General features: G+C 47.2%; 1 protein-coding gene across 1 annotated transcript in view; it reads left to right on the forward strand.

Moving 5' to 3' along the window:
• The first annotated feature begins 343 nt into the window (after positions 1-343).
• The window catches only part of EHD3 (EH domain containing 3), a 30,463-nt gene continuing 14,414 nt past the window's right edge, over positions 344-16,392 (forward strand). Inside the window, exons 1-3 of the mRNA XM_054195637.1 lie at positions 344-990; positions 7,941-8,117; positions 13,155-13,252. Of these exons, the coding sequence (XP_054051612.1) occupies positions 764-990; positions 7,941-8,117; positions 13,155-13,252 (502 nt within the window). The 5' untranslated portion in view covers positions 344-763. The remainder of the gene's footprint in view (positions 991-7,940; positions 8,118-13,154; positions 13,253-16,392) is intronic.

The raw sequence follows: 16,392 nt of genomic DNA on the forward strand, positions 1-16,392 counted from the left end.
CAAGCAGTGAGGGACGGCAGCGGTGCAGCAGATCATCGGCCTAGGGAAGGGCTGGGGACATAGCTGGGGGTGGCAGTGTTCAGAAACAGCCAACTCCCTGTCAGCTTTGCGCACGCAGGGGTTTTGTTTTAAAGCCAGGTGAGAAGGGGAATAAAATGGCGTCCGGGATGCAAGTCCCCCCCGCGGCCCCCCGGGGGCGCTGTGCCGTCCGGCGTCGCGCCCCTCCCGCCCCGCCTCAACATGGCGCCGCCCGGCGCGGCTTCACCCGCCGGGGAGAACGGGCGGCGCCTGCCAGGAGCCGCCGACTTCCGCCGCCGGCCCATTTCCTGGAGGGCCGCCCTTAAACACCGCCCGCCGCGCTCGGAGGGCGCTGCCGCCACCGCCCGCCCCTCCCGCCCTGCCTCCGCGGCATGCCCACGCCGGGAGCCGGCGGCGTGAAGGGAGGCGGCGTCCACCGGCGCCGAGGCTGCGAGGAGAAAAGCGGCTTTTTTTTTTTTTTTTTTTTTTTTTTTTAGCCTCTCGCGGGGACCGTTTTTCTGACTGAAACCGCCGGTTGCGGGTCGCGAAATAAGGCGGCGGCCCTCGCGGGTGGGCGTTGGAGGGGAGCGAGGCCTGCCAGGCTGTCCCCCGGGGCCCGGCCTGAGGGGGCATGCGGGGGTAGCCCGCCCCGGCAGCCAGCTAGCCAGCCAGCGGCTCCTCCCCTGCCGCCGTCCCTCGCCCAGCCTCGGTGGTCGCTGCGGAGCTGGCTTCAGGCGGCCCCAAGATGTTCAGCTGGCTGGGCACCGACGACCGCCGCAGGAAGGACCCCGAGGTGTTCCAGACGGTCAGCGAGGGCCTGAAAAAGCTCTACAAAACCAAGCTGCTCCCCCTGGAAGAGCACTACAAGTTCCACGAGTTCCACTCGCCGGCGCTGGAGGATGCCGACTTCGACAATAAGCCCATGGTGCTGCTCGTGGGGCAGTACTCCACTGGGAAGACCACTTTCATCAGGTAAAACCCGGCTGCCTGCCTTCCTCCTTCTCGGGTGTGCCCGCACTCTTGATGCCCGTGGGCCGTGTTGGGGCAGAGGGGGGTCTCTGCTACCCGTGCTGCCCCTCGGTCTCTCTTCTGTTCCCCGTTCTGCGCCCCTGACGCCTATCAGCAGCTTTCAATTGAAAAGCCACCTCCACTCAAACTCTGAGAGTGTCCCTTTGTGAGGAGAGGGCAAGTGAGATGTCCCATGAAGCACCGACGTGGCAAAAAGTAGCCCAGGGCAGGGCTGAGGAGTGCAGGCAGGGCATGAGCATGGAGACGTGAGTCACTCAAGGGCCCCTTGTCTGCTCAAAGTGCAAAGGCTGATGGAAGCCTTGCGCAGGGTTTTCCCATGACTGCTCAGGTCAGGGAAGCCCCTCCAACAGCCATTCTTAGCAACTTGATGTAGTTTTTGGGTGGTGGGGCAACCTATAGCCTAGGGAATCTTCAAGTGGGTACTTGGGTTTGTAATGATCTGTGTTTCACTCTTGAGCCTGTCTTTCTCTGCACTGTGCCTAGCACCAATGCTCACAGCCTAGTTTGAGAAGTGTGTGTGCTCAGCTGTGTGTGTGCCCACAAGAGAGACCTGTCCATCATCAGGGCTCAAAAGTAAGCCCTGATCTAACTGTTCTGAGATGCTGGGAGCAGCAAGTTTGTTCCAAACTGTAAAGAAAGGGCAGCTGCCAGCACCAGGTTTAATGTGAAACTGTCAAAGAGAGGGTTAAACTTTTCCAGATGGACTTGATTGCAGGGATCTCTGTTCAGCCACACTGCTAGTTCAACTTGTAGCAGCCTTTCTCTTGGGATTGTCGCTGAAGCTGTGCTGTCTGTGTTTCCTATGTGATTCATAAGCTTAGTGTTAAATTCCAGCCTTTTTCTGGTGTGGCTGTGTTGAAATCTGTGGAATTACCCCAGTGTAAAACTGGACACAAGCCACAAGCAGCCAGACCTTTGTTCTACCAGTATTTCTTGGAGGAGGAGGGAGCTGTGGAGAGTAGAGAGGTGAATCAAATTGACTGTACTTCTTCAGGAGTGACCTTGAGAAATGCAGGAATTTTTTTTGTGTCCTGTAATATTCCTGCTACTTAATGCCCTGGCCAGGAGCCAAGAACAGAGTGCATTTTTGCTACCTTGTCATGCACCTGGCAAACAAAGTTTAAATGAGAAGGCTTTTCTCATGTGAGCAGGTCAAGTAGATGGTGAAGGGGCATGAATGACCCTAAGAAGAATTTGACACATAAAGGCATTTGCTCTTCTGAAAAATCAGAGAGACTAGCTTGGATAACATAGTTGTCTGGTTCCACCCCAGATCTGTGTTCTGTAACTTGGTACCAGACCTATTTGAAAGGCTTTTTCTGCCCTCTGGGTTGCTGACATCTCAGAGCAGAACTTCCCCTCAACACAAGGAGGTTGCTGAATATCCTTTCCTGATGTTGCTGGCCGTGTAACTAGAGCATCTCTTTTTAATGCTTCTCTCCGGATTGCCAGCATCAGCTTTTCCCTGCAGTCTCCCCTGCATTCTGTTGTTAGCAGAGACTTCCTGTCTTGCCTCTCTCTGTTCAGTAAAGTCCTCTTTCTGCAAGCCTGAACTCCTTCTGCAAGAAGTTTGGGTGTCTAAAGCATTTTCCAGGCAAAAGGAAAAGATTGAGTCTTTGCTTCTATGGGATGGCAGCAGCTCCTTTGCTCTGCTGTCAGCAAGCTGATCTGAGCCTCTTCAACCAGTGCATTTCATTCATGCTTGTGTCCTCATCTCCCAGCTTTCTCTGTGCACAGGGCTGGGAGGAACCTACCTAAGGATTATGGTTAAGAAGAAGTGACCAGGAGCTTCGGCTTCACAGGAGTGAAAAACAGACCTGAGAAGGCCTTTCAGGAAGACACAGTTTTCTTTGTGTTTACACAAAGTAGTGCATAAGAAGGTGAAAGTTGAGAACTGTTGGAGAACCCAGGGCCTCTTATAGTAAGAGGAGTGTGAGGGTCTGGTACTCCAGTGTGATCCCAACCAAACAAAGGTGCCAGAAAACCAAGTGTTGCTTGTGATTGATAGGCTTCCAGTGTGAGTTTGCAGGCACTGGTCATTAGAGAGCTGGGATAAGCACCAGATTAGCATCCAGAGTTATTGTGGGAAAGCGACTGGGACCTAAAATTGAGAACAGGGAGGAGTTAGAGGGGACTGGGGGAGGAAGTGGGAGGGGAAAGAACCATTATGTCTTGGTATTAGAGGTAAAGCAAGAAACAGCCTCTAGAAATCTCTTCCATGATCTTGTCATGATGGGGGATAATTAGTGTTATCCCTGTATATCCACTCCACTGTTAACACTGTATCCTGCTTGTACTGCCATGTAATTTAGGGAGATGACTTAGTGCCCCTAAATGCTAATGTGGAATGAACTCAGTCCCAGTTCACCTGGATCCCATTACACCATTAAAAAAAAAGACAGAGGACTTCAGTCACCTACCTGAGGTGGGTTTGTCTCCCAAACATCTTTCCTTGTTCTTGGGGAATCTGAGATGAAACACAAGGCTCTGAAGCACCTAAGCTGCAGCATCTTGCTATGAAGCTGCTCCATTGTCAGGAGCTGGTGGCAGAAAGAAGGCAGTCAAGGTCAGCAGTGAGGAACATTCCTAGAGGCTGAGGCGGGAGGCAAGTTGTGTGGGTCAAAACTAGTGTAGCGAGACCAGAGTACTGGCATGTTTTCAGTGGAACCAGGCTGTTCTTTCCCCTGCTTTCAGGGATGCAGAGAACCGAGCCATATTTTGCTATGTGAAAGATGTAGTGTTGCTAACTGCAGCTTTTCCATTCCTACTTCGTCCTCTCTTCTCGCTCACTCCCATTTCTCTCCTCAGCTGAGGATACATTTGGCTGAGAATGTTTCCACAGGCTGGGGTCTGAAAGGCTCTGATGGCAAGGGAGAGGCAACACGTCTACCTGGAAATATCTGACAGCCACAGCAGGATGCCACCGGAGCCTGCCTCTGCAACGTTATTGCTTTTTATGTTTCCTGTAAGAGGGTGGGAGTGCAGGACAGAACATTACTCTCCTAATTAACTTAGATTCTGTGGTCTTTTCTAAAAATAATCCTGGCTTCTGTCCAGCTACCCTGCTAATAAAATAAACAAGCCTGACAGAGCTCTACTAACTGTCAACATGGCTTGCTTTTCTGGTGTAGCCACCCCTTCCTCCTACAGCTAATCATTTACATGTCCTGGCCTCTCCAGACTGTTTGTCACAGGCTACATGCAGAGCTCTGGTGTGACCTCCCTGTGTGGCCCTGAACCTTTCATCTCTGCCTGCACCAGGCAGTTGTCACCATTTCCTCCCTCTCTGCCCTTCTTCCCTTTCCTGCTCTGCATCACCTCTGCTGCCACACACAGCAGCATCCTGCAGGGCTCCTGCATGACTCATCACAAGCAAACGGCCCCTGCCCCCACATCCTGCAGCATTCCTGCCCAGAGAGCCTGGGATCTCCTTGCCTAGCTCCTATGCTGCCTCAAACCTGCCTGGGAAAGGCTACGCCTCCAAGCCAGGCTGGCACTAATGCTGCTTTCCTGCTCTTGTCCCTCACCTCCCCCCTCACCAGAAGCAGCAACAGGCTTGAAATGGCACAAACAGCTTGATGTTTGCAGTCAGGTATCAATTCCAGACACTTCTAAAAGCAGATTGGCCATAAAAAAAAAAAATTTACCTCTTGGCTGGCACTCTCCCCCAACCTGGCTGGAGGTCACTCCCCCAGCCTCCTGAAGGTGTTCAGCAGCTCAGAATAAGGCATGCTGCACTGGCAGGAAGAATTGCTTGCTGTCAGTTGGTGTTTTCCACAGCTATTGTTTGCTCTTCCCTCCCAGAAGACCCCACAATGTGACAATCGCGTGTGTTCTCTAGCTTGCTTCTGTTAGCAGAGGCAGCCTGTGTCGCTGCCTAGCAGAAGTGCCTTCCCTCCATCAGACAGTGTCAATAAATACCCTTGTATTTGTCCTGTGTACAATGAGATTCTTGTGCTGCAGACACCCTGCTGCACAATGTACCCAAATCTCCCAGGGAAGACTTACTTAAAATAGATGCTACAATACTAGGCAGTGCAAGTTTTCATCTCTCTGATTTCATATCACTTGTTGCACGTTAAGTCAATTAACATGCTCTTGTAGCTACTTCTGTATGGGAGTGCATTTGTTGGGTTTGTTTTCTTTTAAGTCTTATACAAGAAATAAACATAGAAATGCTTTGAAACATTAGCTGAATGGAGCTGTGATAAAATTCTTTTGAGCAGCCTGGCTGGAGGAGGAGTGTTGCTATTTTCTGCAGGACTTTTGCTTAGACTTTCTTGGGAGCTTTGTCTATAAATGACAAACCAACCCCCCCCAGGCGCTTTTTCTCCTGTTGCTCAAAAGCTATTGTATTACATGTGTATCTCAACCCATTAAAAACAAGCAAGTTATTGTTATGGCAGGGCTGCAACCTGGCATTGGCAATAAGGGGTGTTTCTCAAAAGCACTTCACTTTTTGCATTTGGCAATTGTTACCACTACCTGTTTCTTTTCTCCCTAGTGTTTTCAAGGGGAGGACTCAAAGACTTCTTTCTATCAAGTCAGTGAATACTCATCTGCATATCACTCTTAAAAACACTATGTCGGACCAAAAGCAAAGTGCAGAGTGGGAGCAGAGGGAAGCTGATAGCAGTGACTAGCCACTGCAGTGATATCCATCAGGGCCTAACATTTTTTGCATTGCCATTCAGGAGTTCTGAGCCTAGTTTCCCAAGTCCAGCCAAGTGGCTTCTAACCTTGTGTTAGTTGTTTCAGTGTAAAGAGCTTTCCAGGGAAGAGAGCCAAGAACATTCATATCATAGTCTACAGAGCCCTTGGTGGGAGAAAAGTAGCTCCTGCCTTGTTCTCAGCTGCTTCAGCCTAGAGAGATGTTACTGTAGCTGCCAGGAAGGTGTATTGTGATCACCATCCAGGGAGGTGGCACACACCAGCATTAGCTGCAGTCTGGTTCTGTTAAGCAATGACCCACTTTTGTAGGAAAGTTTGAGGAACCTCTGCATATGTTTTAGATAGGTAGGATATATCCACACTAATACATGAGGTCAGAGGGCTGTTCGCTTCCTGGATTGTTTCAATTTTTTTGGGAACAGTTAAACAGCTGCTGTTTAATCTCAAAGAGTTGCTCACATTAACAGAAGTCACTTCTGGGGACAGTCTGGTGAACACAGGACTTGGAAATCACTTTGGATGAAAGATACAAGAAAATACATGATAAAATACCAACACGGGAGGTGGTCAGTTCTTAAGGGAATTCTGGATGTCATTGTCAGAGTTTCTGCTGCAGCCATTCTCCTCGTTAATGCATACAAAGACAGATAAATAGCAATGATTTGCAGTATATCCTGGCCAGGTACTTGCTTTTTTTACCTTTAGATCCAGCTGATTTGGCCTTGCCCATTGGCAACAGAAAATGCGTTTGCTGACATGGTGTCGGTAAACAGCCCTGCTGAACAAACACATTTATTTTTTTGTTGTTCCTAAAGCACTGGATGGTGATTACCTCTGTCAAAAGGATGGTGAAAGGAGGAACACAAAAAAAGTTATCACAAGCCTTCATGCCAGTGGTCCTGTAGTCCCTCATATAGGAACTTACCCTCTCTGATAAGACTTGCCCGAGTGAGCCAATAATGCTGGTTGTTAAACACACTGGTCTCAATCATGAAAAATCTTCAGCCCTTCTCCCAATTTCCTTTTTTCCCCCATCCCCTGAATCTACTTTTAACATCACAGCGATTTTATATTTATCTTTCTACTTTCTACCTACTAAAGATTAGGTCAAAGCAAAGAAAGAGGAAGTGCCAGCCACCTGCTAGCAACAAGCAACACAGTATTGTACTAACTTCCATAACCTGGCAGTGGTTATGTTCCTTATGTAACAATCCAGAGCTTATCACCAGGTCAGGTAGTCCAACAGCTTCCCATACTCAGGGCCAGACCAGTGCTAGCTCCCGTTTGCAAGCCATGTGGACATAATGGTCTCAGTTTTCAGCACAGGATCAGCAGGTGGGATGTTTTCTGCACCCACACACATAAACACAGACCTGGCTTTAGTGATGGCATTTGGCTCCTTCATGAGCTAAAGGTAACTGTCCCATACACACCACGGACCCACGCTGAATTTGGCAGGGTTAAGTCAGGATGTGCTGCCAGGGTCCTATTCAAAGTTCTACAGCCCCATGGGTGACTATCTTTCCCTGAAATTTGCTAAGCTGTAGCTTCAGAGAGAGTGCCAGAGGCTTAGGAAATAATAAGGGATGCTGTGCTTACTGTGCTATTTAGCTTGATACTGGGATATACTGTGCCACCCACATGCTTAGTGCTCAATATGCTTGAGCAGTTTGTAATGCAGACCTGTAGCTGCATTGCAGAAGCCCACAAGAAGAGAGACTTGAGACTTCAACAGTCAAGTACAGGAGAAGCTGGCATATGAGCGACTGATTTGGACTGGGGGCTAAGCACATTAGTTAGATGAGTCTGCTGAAATGAGCAGCAGTGAAGTAATTGATATTGGCACCAAAGGCCAGTAAGGTTTCAGGATTAACTCTGTAAATTGCAGTGAACTGCTGTTTTTACTTTGCTATGTTAAGTCCCTTCCAAATGTCTTGAGGATTAAAATACACAAAATGATCAAACATGATGAGAATCTCTTCCCAGTGGCTATAATCTTCTCAAATTCTTAATCCACCTGAAATAAGAAAGCTTTAAATGTGGAGATCCTGAGTAGAAAAGCTACCACGACATTTATCAAGTGATTCAGTGACAGTGCTAAAAATAGCCTCAGAAGGATCCATACTCTTGAGCTTCATAATTACACTGCAGTCTTCAGTGCAACTCATTTCGGACTTAGACAGCTCGCGTCTCATGCCCACACCCTGTTTTTTTGCCTACAGGTACCTGCTGGAGCAGGATTTCCCAGGGATGAGGATTGGACCAGAGCCTACAACTGACTCCTTTATAGCAGTTATGCAAGGAGATGTGGAAGGAATCGTTCCTGGAAACGCATTGGTGGTGGATCCCAAAAAACCGTTCAGGAAGCTCAATGCCTTTGGCAATGCCTTTTTGAACAGGTCAGTACTCAAGAACTTGGTTGCTCTGGAGAATAAAGCTAGAACCTAATGAGCAGTATAGCTAGCAATTTAGAGGGATAAGGCATTACACTATTTTATTTTTTTTTCCCCATCCACATGGCTGATGCAAAGCCATTCATTCCAGTCCTACCGGGTGCACATCAGTCAAACATAGGACAAACCTTCATTTTACTTGAACAAACAAAACAAAAAACACAGCACAGCCTGTCAGACTCATCCGGTAGGAGTCTAGAGGTAAATCTCTTTATTACACTTTCCTCTCCCTTGCTTTTATATCCCTAGCTTTTTCTGTTCTGCCATCAGTTCAGTTCCCTGAAATTAAATACTCCAACCAGACATAGCCACTGAAGTCATTAAAGAAATAGAACTGGCACAATATGCATGCCTTCGGTTTCTTGCATTTTTAAACATTGCTTGAGTGCCCCCCTTGTAATAAAACCAAGCTCTCTCCATTCTGATGCCTTATACATATAACCTCAGGTGCAAACTGATGACACTCTAATGTCTTTCCTGTAAAAAAAAAAAAAAACAAACTGTAGCAGGGGCTTGGACGGTAGCTTTGTGACATGAGGAATGTAACCTTTCCATCCTCTAGACCTAGCCGAACCATACTGAATTTTGGATCTAGGCCTTGCAGGAAGCCAGCAGCACACACCCATATCCTAGATGAGCACAAACTGTGCTACAGCAGGCAGATGGGAACAAACTGTCTGACTACACCCATCATCGGCGCCTTCCTTGCTAACACAGTGTGGCAGACATTACAAACATGGCAGCTGCTTAGCCAAATAACCAGGAAAGCTGGGCTTTGGTTCCCCCATTAACTTCCGAGCTTAAAGAGTGTCTACCCAGAGCGCGCAGCATCTTCTACCAGTGCTGACCACAGCAGTGCTCGTGTAGGCTGCAGTGAGACAGGAAAGGGACCTGGGGAGAAGCTTGATGAGAGAACAGGGACCTAGCTAGAGTTGCTACTATGCAGTGAACCTCACAGTACCTCAGGGTGACTCTGGAAGCAATATCTGATCACTACACAGGCTCATCATTCAAATACATCAACGTGGTCCTGCACCCAGAGAGACTTTGAGAGGTTTTCCATATTTTATAGGACCCAGAACATCTGCGCCTGGCCCACAGTTAGGTCAGGTGACTGCCCGCTCCCTACACCAGGGGAGGAAGGTGGTTTGCCACAAGAAAATAACAGGCCTCTCGCCTGGAGTGCAGAGATAGTAGATGAAGAGAACATCATTCAGAGCAGCTCTGCTGATAGCCAAGAACAGCCACAGCTGGCAGACAGTTCATTGCAGAGAAGCAGTGTCAGGAGTAAGGAGGCCAGGCATGGAGGGCAAAAAAGCAAACGCTCCTGAACTGGACTGATTTATGTGTCCTGAATGCAGTTTGCTCCTAATACAACAAGGGATCTCTGCATCCATTAGCCTAGTTCACTGTATCATGCTGTGTTCTTGTTACACTTCAGCTACTCTTCCTTCTCCTGTGAGGAAGGAGTCAAGTATGTGCCTGTGAGGACAGCAGGACAGAGAGGCACAGCAGTGATTCAGCAGCAGCAGAAGTGCAGCCCTACTAGCAGTGCAGGGAGTAGCCACAACACCTAATTAACCCTTTTTCTGCTGACAGCTTAAAAAAAAAAAAGGGGGTAATGATTTCTAAGCTGTCAGAGGAAGACATGCTAAGGGGGACTAACTCAGCAGTGTGAGCTTCACAGTGCTGAAAATGCAGATGGTAATACCCAGCTAATTAGGAAATTAAGCACATGCAAAAATTGACTCAGAGGGTCAGAAATTTAGCAGATGTAAGTCAGGGTGCGCCCACTGGACTGAATCAAGCCACCCACGCTTACCCCTGTTGTGGGCCTGGCTTCTTGGCAAGAGGCAATACAGAGCTGTCTCTGCCTTGCACATACCTTGTTGCCGTTATGTGTTTACTAAGGCACTAACCTCAACTAGGAGGCCGTAAGCAGGAAATTTAAAGAAGGGAGGTAATCTCCAGGAACAACCCTTCTGAACTAAGATAAAACAGTGACCACGGCCAGTCCGCTTGACCCTTGGGTGTTTAAAGATATCAGCTGGCTATATGCACTGGTGGAAAGGAGCAGAGTAGCACAAGGCAGTAGCATTCACAAAGACCAAGGTGGGGTCAGCTGGGAGGTGGCAGCCCATGGCACTGTGTCCTGTGGGATGCAGAGCCTGCTGCTCCACAGAAGCTAAGTGGAGGAACAGAAGGAGTGAGCATCCAGCCTCAGCTGGTACTCCCTTCCCAGCAGAGACTGATCTGCTGCCTTCCAGGAAGCAGGGGAAGAGTGGTACAGTCAGAATTTGGCTGGGAGACAGCAGCTAATTGTGCTGCTCAGAGCCTGTCTCCTCCCTCCCTTCATTCTCAGGAGACAGAGCGCCTGCCCATACCTTCCTGGCTAAGGGCAGAGGATGGGGCTGACAAGCTGCCCAGGGCTGAAGGGATTGCAGCTCTGCAGTACCGTGCTCTGACCCTGTCTCTTGTTCTCCTCTTCTTGCCCCAGATGGTTCCTGAGAACCTGAGAGAAAGGCTTGTTTTCTTCACTCCAACTCTGCTGGCAGTACCTCAGCTCTGGAGGGATCCCAGCAGAGAGATTACAGGTTGCACCTCATTATCAGGAGGACTTGTTTTGGCACCAAGGGCCTGGAGCAAAATCAGGAATCTCAGCCATTACTTTCATATCACGTTGGCTTGGTTGCAAGATTCCTCCCACCCCCAAAGTCTGTCTTGGGAAACCTAAGGTGGAGTCAGTCCCACTTTTGTATTGTCAGCGACAGGAGACATCGTGGATAACAGGTTCTTCCTTCACGCCCATGCTCTGCCTGTAAAGGTAGTGAAAGTGTAGCCTGGCACCACATTCTTGCCTTCATATGGCCCTGGACAGAATTAGGTCATGTTCCCTGAGGTCCTGCAGTTCTGCTGGGACAGCAGGAAGGCAGCAGCCTTAACAACCTTGCCAACAGAGCCAGAATGCACTCACTCATGCTGGCCTCTGACCTTGTATCTGAAGTCTCCTGTAGAGTACTTTCCCTAGAGGAACTGGTGGAAAATCCCCTTGCCTGAGACATTTAATATTAGACCACAAGGAATGCATAGGGCTATGACAATGGAGAGCAAACCTGGGATGGCAGGACAGGGGAATAACATGACTTCCTGAGCCTTTTGTTCTCTGCTGTAGCTGGAACTCAACAGGGGAATCAAGCCAGTCCCCCTCTTCTGCATGAAGTGTTACGCATTCAGAAATGCTCCCTGTTACCACCTGCCAAGCTGTGGATGTGGGAGAGAGGCTGTAATATGTGGTCTGAAATTGCTTTCTCTCCTAAGCTGTCAGCTCTCATCTAACTCATGAGGATTCACTCTTGTCAGAACCTTCCTGGAGTCATAAAAGTAGAAAAATTGAGGTGAGGTTGTAGCATAGCCTGGAGGAGTTCATAGCTGCAGGGACTTCAGCAGAACCAGCCACTCACCAGAGCGCTGCAAGGCTCTGTCTGCCTTACCGCATGTAGTGGCCCTCGCACCAACCCCCATCCTTTATGTGCTTCTACTTCCCCCCACAGTAACATGTTTTTTATACCTGGACGTCACACCACCCTATTAATACACATATGTACATATACACACACATATTTATAGCTGCCTGGAATGCCATCACAAAAAGGCTATCCATGAAATGCTACCAGGAGCCACGTAAGTGGATAGGGGTTTACCGTCCTTTGCTGTTACCAGCGACTGAAATAGATGAGCTGCAACCCACTAAAAACAAGCACAAGTTACTCTTCTTAGGCAGTAATTTGCATAGATACGAGGTGGGGAACAACTAGCTAAAGAACAGTTACACAGAAATGGAGCTGCAGGGGGTGGGGGGAGTGAATTACAAACTGAATGTAAGTCAACAGTGTCATACTGCTGTTAAAAAAAGCAAACATCTTACTGAGATATGTAAACAGGACCAGTCATATGTAAGAGATAAGGAGCATTCCATCTACTCCGTTCACCAGTGGTAAGGTCACAGCTGGAGTACCACATCAGGTTGGGGCATCATGCCTGAAGAAATATGTGGAGCAGTTTGAGAGGACCCAAAGGAAAGCTGCAAGGGTCTCCAGGGATTTAGAAATGAGCTGGAAAGACAGCTAAAGAGAACTGAAAGGGAGGGGATAGGAAAAAAAAAAACAAAAAAACAAAAAAAACCAAAAAAAAACCAAAAACATACCAAATTGTTTTCTTTAGAGGAAAGACCAGGGGGAGACAGGATGACAACAGTATACGTTGTGACAAGAAGGGAAAAATAAACGGTTTTTCACATCTTCTGTGTTTGAGACTGACAGGCGTTGTAGCATGGGAGATTTAGATTAGATGTTAAGAAAAAGAGGTTTTGCTGTAGGGATAAATTAAGTAATGGAGCAGACTCCCAGCAAGTGTTGGTGAGTCTGCATTATTACGGATTCTAAGAACACTTTAGACAAACATCTGATCGATCCTGCCTTGAGGCAGGAGGATAGACTAAGCAGCCTCTTAAGATCTCATGCTGCAAGAATAGCACACTTTCTGTCTGTTTAAGACCAGATTTAAAAGAGAACAAAAGTCCAACTACATTGCAGATTTTTATGGGTTTTTTTAAACAAGTTACTGAGTTCAGCTTAAGTGAAGAAAAACAAATACCACTTCTTGCTAAAATCTAAACAGCAAATGAAAAAATTTAGATTTCCACATTTTCATTAATAATTCACAATTTGGGGGCCACATAAAAAAAACAAACAAACAAAAAAACTGTCATAGGTTGTGACTGAGACCCATGTTCCAGAAGCAGCAAAATAGTCAGAGAAAGAGCTCAGTTTTGGCTGCTTTCTCATCTCTTTAAATCAAGAGTAACTCCAAACTCCAACTGACAGCTTGTGAGATCAGAGCCTGGCTTGTCCCATACTGCCTGTGATGTTTGGTACATCATAAATACCTTTTGCTTTTGTTTTAAACACATTCATTTTCACACAGGTTCGTTTGTGCCCAGCTACCTAATCCCGTGTTAGAGAGCATCAGTGTCATTGATACGCCAGGAATCCTTTCTGGAGAAAAACAGAGAATTAGCAGAGGTAAGTCTTCCGAATGACAGTAGTGAAAACCAAAGGGGTTCTATATGAGTTTCACCTCAAGCTGTACAAGCTGTACACAGAAACGCTAGTAGGAGCCTCTCAGAGATACAGCATGACTTTACTAATGTCCCTTTGGACTTGATTTGCAATTTGCTACAGAGAATTTAAATGCTTTCAGGAAAGGTTGCTGACAAAGCGAGCAGTACCTGTGTCACAGTCCAGTATCTCCCAGTGGAACAGATTTCCATTAGAAAGAGTCAATTAATACCTATCTGCTTTGCAGAAACACTTGCTTTCAGTGACTTATTGATGAGCCATAGACAAGGCTCCCATGGTAATCAACCTGGTTTCTTTCCAGGTGACCTAGCAGGTTTCTTGCTCTGTCCAGGCTTCCTAAATCTAGCGCAGCACTGGATTGGGTTTAAGAGGGATTGGCACCCAGGTTCCTCATTGCAATGGCAAATCTGGAAATCCTGGGGACACTAAATAGATCTGATGAATAGCACAAAATCTCTTAGTGAGCTTCTGAGTGTCTCAGGCTGATCCTCTGAAGTGGGCAACATCTTGATACTTTAAACCTAACATCTGTGGGCGTTTTCTTACTCTGTAAGGTGGTGGTGGCATAGCTCGCATTTCCTGTAGGTTCCTTAGACAAAGCTGGTAGCTATGCATCATTTCATTTGAAGAAAGCTAAGAGTAGTAATCGCAGCGTTCAGGTTTGAGAAGATCAGTTCTTATTCACACCACATATTAACAATGCACAATTAAGTTTCAGCAGCACAGGCTCTGCCCAGATTGCTTAGGCTTTTCCCATATTTCAGTGTTCTGTACCATAAGATTTCTGATGACTTGTGCCTTTCCCACTTTTATAATGCTCCTTTGCATTGAAATTGTTCATGGAAACTTCCTTTTCTCTTTTTAATTGGGCAGCCACCTTGCACAGAGCCAGGTCTTGTTTGTTTTACAGGGATCTTCCACCACAGGGACATAGCTAAAGAAATGTCGGTAAAGCTGTAAAGGACAGCTAGAGTTAGTTGAAAACTCACATTAAGCTTTTCCAACATGGGTCCGTGCACTGCTAGGAGATCATAAATTCCTTCCAGGCAGTCTACAAAAGGTAGCAAGATGCGCAAGCCTTCATCAGAAGGTTGAAAAACATGCTGTGCAAGCATTCCTCCCTTCAGCAGAAAGTGTTTAAAAGTGGATATAAACAAAAATTTATATTACATGGTGTAAACATTTTTCAGTCAAAAAGTGCCACTGAAAGCAACCAGTTTTCTTATGGAGCTATCACTGTGAAGAAAACTTGCTTAGGAGGAAATATTTTTGTTCTTAAAGGAAAAAAAAAAAAGACATTATATACGAGTCAGAATAGACCCATTTCAAGTCCCCCAAAAAGTTTCCATAGCGCCCTTTCCCAATCTCCTCTCCAGTTCAAATCCTGACATATATTGCAAGATTGTTCCTATTTTCCAGATATTTCCAGTACTAAAAATACCCTCCTACAAAATGTACTGGCACTTCTTGCTTCTCCTTTTGCAAAATTTCTCTATCAGCCTCCAAGTGGGCCTTGGTGTCCTATTCCTGCAGCTACTCTAGTAAATGCCAGCTGTGCACTGTTGGGAAAGTCACTGGTGCACTTTGACCTGAGCCAATAATGCCTCTCCAAACATCTGGGAACAGCTGGGGGAACGTTCCTCATACGCAGAGAAGGCTAAAAGGGAGTCCCAGTTCTGTAAACTTTTGCATGCTGTACCTAGTTGTAGGACTGGAGGCCTGTCTCAGCACGTGGGGCAAGTTCTTCCTTGACTACTTTTCTGGCCTTAGTGCGATTAAGTGCTCGTGCATTGGCCCTGTGACTACAGTGCGTGGTCACTCCACCCTTTTGCCAGGAGGTAAGAACTCTAGATGGAGTGAACTCTAGATGGAGAACAGCCATCTCCTGCTCATCCTACCATCCAAGGAATTTGCTCTGCTACACCTCCAACCGGACAAGGGGACTGTCGCAACCTGACTGTCAACTGACCTAATCACAACAGTTAAAATGTACAGGGTAGGTGGGATCTCTCTACGTCACCGTTTCTATCCAGGATAGCCTGAAACTGCTCACGTGTGCCACATCAGATAGCCTTTCAATAGCTACAGGACGAGATCCTCGTCTGGTTTAAATCAACATAGCTTTGTTGAAGCTGGCAGAACTCCAGCAATTTCTGTCTGCAGGGGATCCAGCCCAGGCAGCAAAAAGAGTCAAGAGAGTGCTGAGGTGCTTATGTTTAGGAAGGGCTGCTGCCAGGCATTGGCTTGAACTTATCTCAAGGAAGCCGGTGTTTGAAAGGGAGTGCTACCTCCTGGCTCCCATGGAAGGGGAATAGGAAAAAGTGGTGAGGCTGGCGCCTTTGCCACCAGGCTTACAAACCAGCTGCCCTCATTAGCAAGTTGGTTTTGGAGGCAGGTAGAGAAATAATGTGGTTTCTAGGCAGAAAACAAGACAGTGGTAAAAACTGCTGACACAACAGAATGCTCCTGCCCTTCTACACCTTCCCAGCCTGCTCAGATTTCACTTCAGAATGAAGCAGGATCTAAGCAAGTCTTACAGAGGTTTCCCCAAGAGACACATTGAAGTTTCTTAACTGCTGGGGAACAGAAGAGCACTTCTTACCCCCATTGTTTGCTAGTAGTAGATTTTAAGACGCTCAGACTGGGGAACCTGTGATGCAAGGTCGGGGGAGGGAGTGCATAGTAAAGCAGCTGTCATAAATTTGAGGGGAAAAGTAAAGATGCAAAAAAAATGTGGCAGACTTTCCCAGCCTGCCCATCCCATGAGAACCAGCAGCATTTCTAAAAATAGAAAATTCCTCTCACTGGGAACATCACAAGCCTCTCCCATTTCCCATTAGATGTCAAGAGCATTAGCTAATCTATACAGTGCCATCTTAGCAGAATACCATGGTATCAAAGTTTAGCAATCCACCAGGGCCACTTTATGCCCCTGAATTTTAAGGCAATAGCTCTTCCTGTTACTGCATCCATGTTTCAAGGAGTAGGAGTGAGGAAACTGGGTTTAAAGGAATGATTCAGGGGCCAAGACCAGGTTCTGAAGCTTTTCACCTGTTTGAACTCAACTCTTAATTAAATTCACT

This window comes from Rissa tridactyla, chromosome 3 (genome assembly GCF_028500815.1).
Source record: "Rissa tridactyla isolate bRisTri1 chromosome 3, bRisTri1.patW.cur.20221130, whole genome shotgun sequence".
Classification (NCBI taxonomy): domain Eukaryota; kingdom Metazoa; phylum Chordata; class Aves; order Charadriiformes; family Laridae; genus Rissa; species Rissa tridactyla.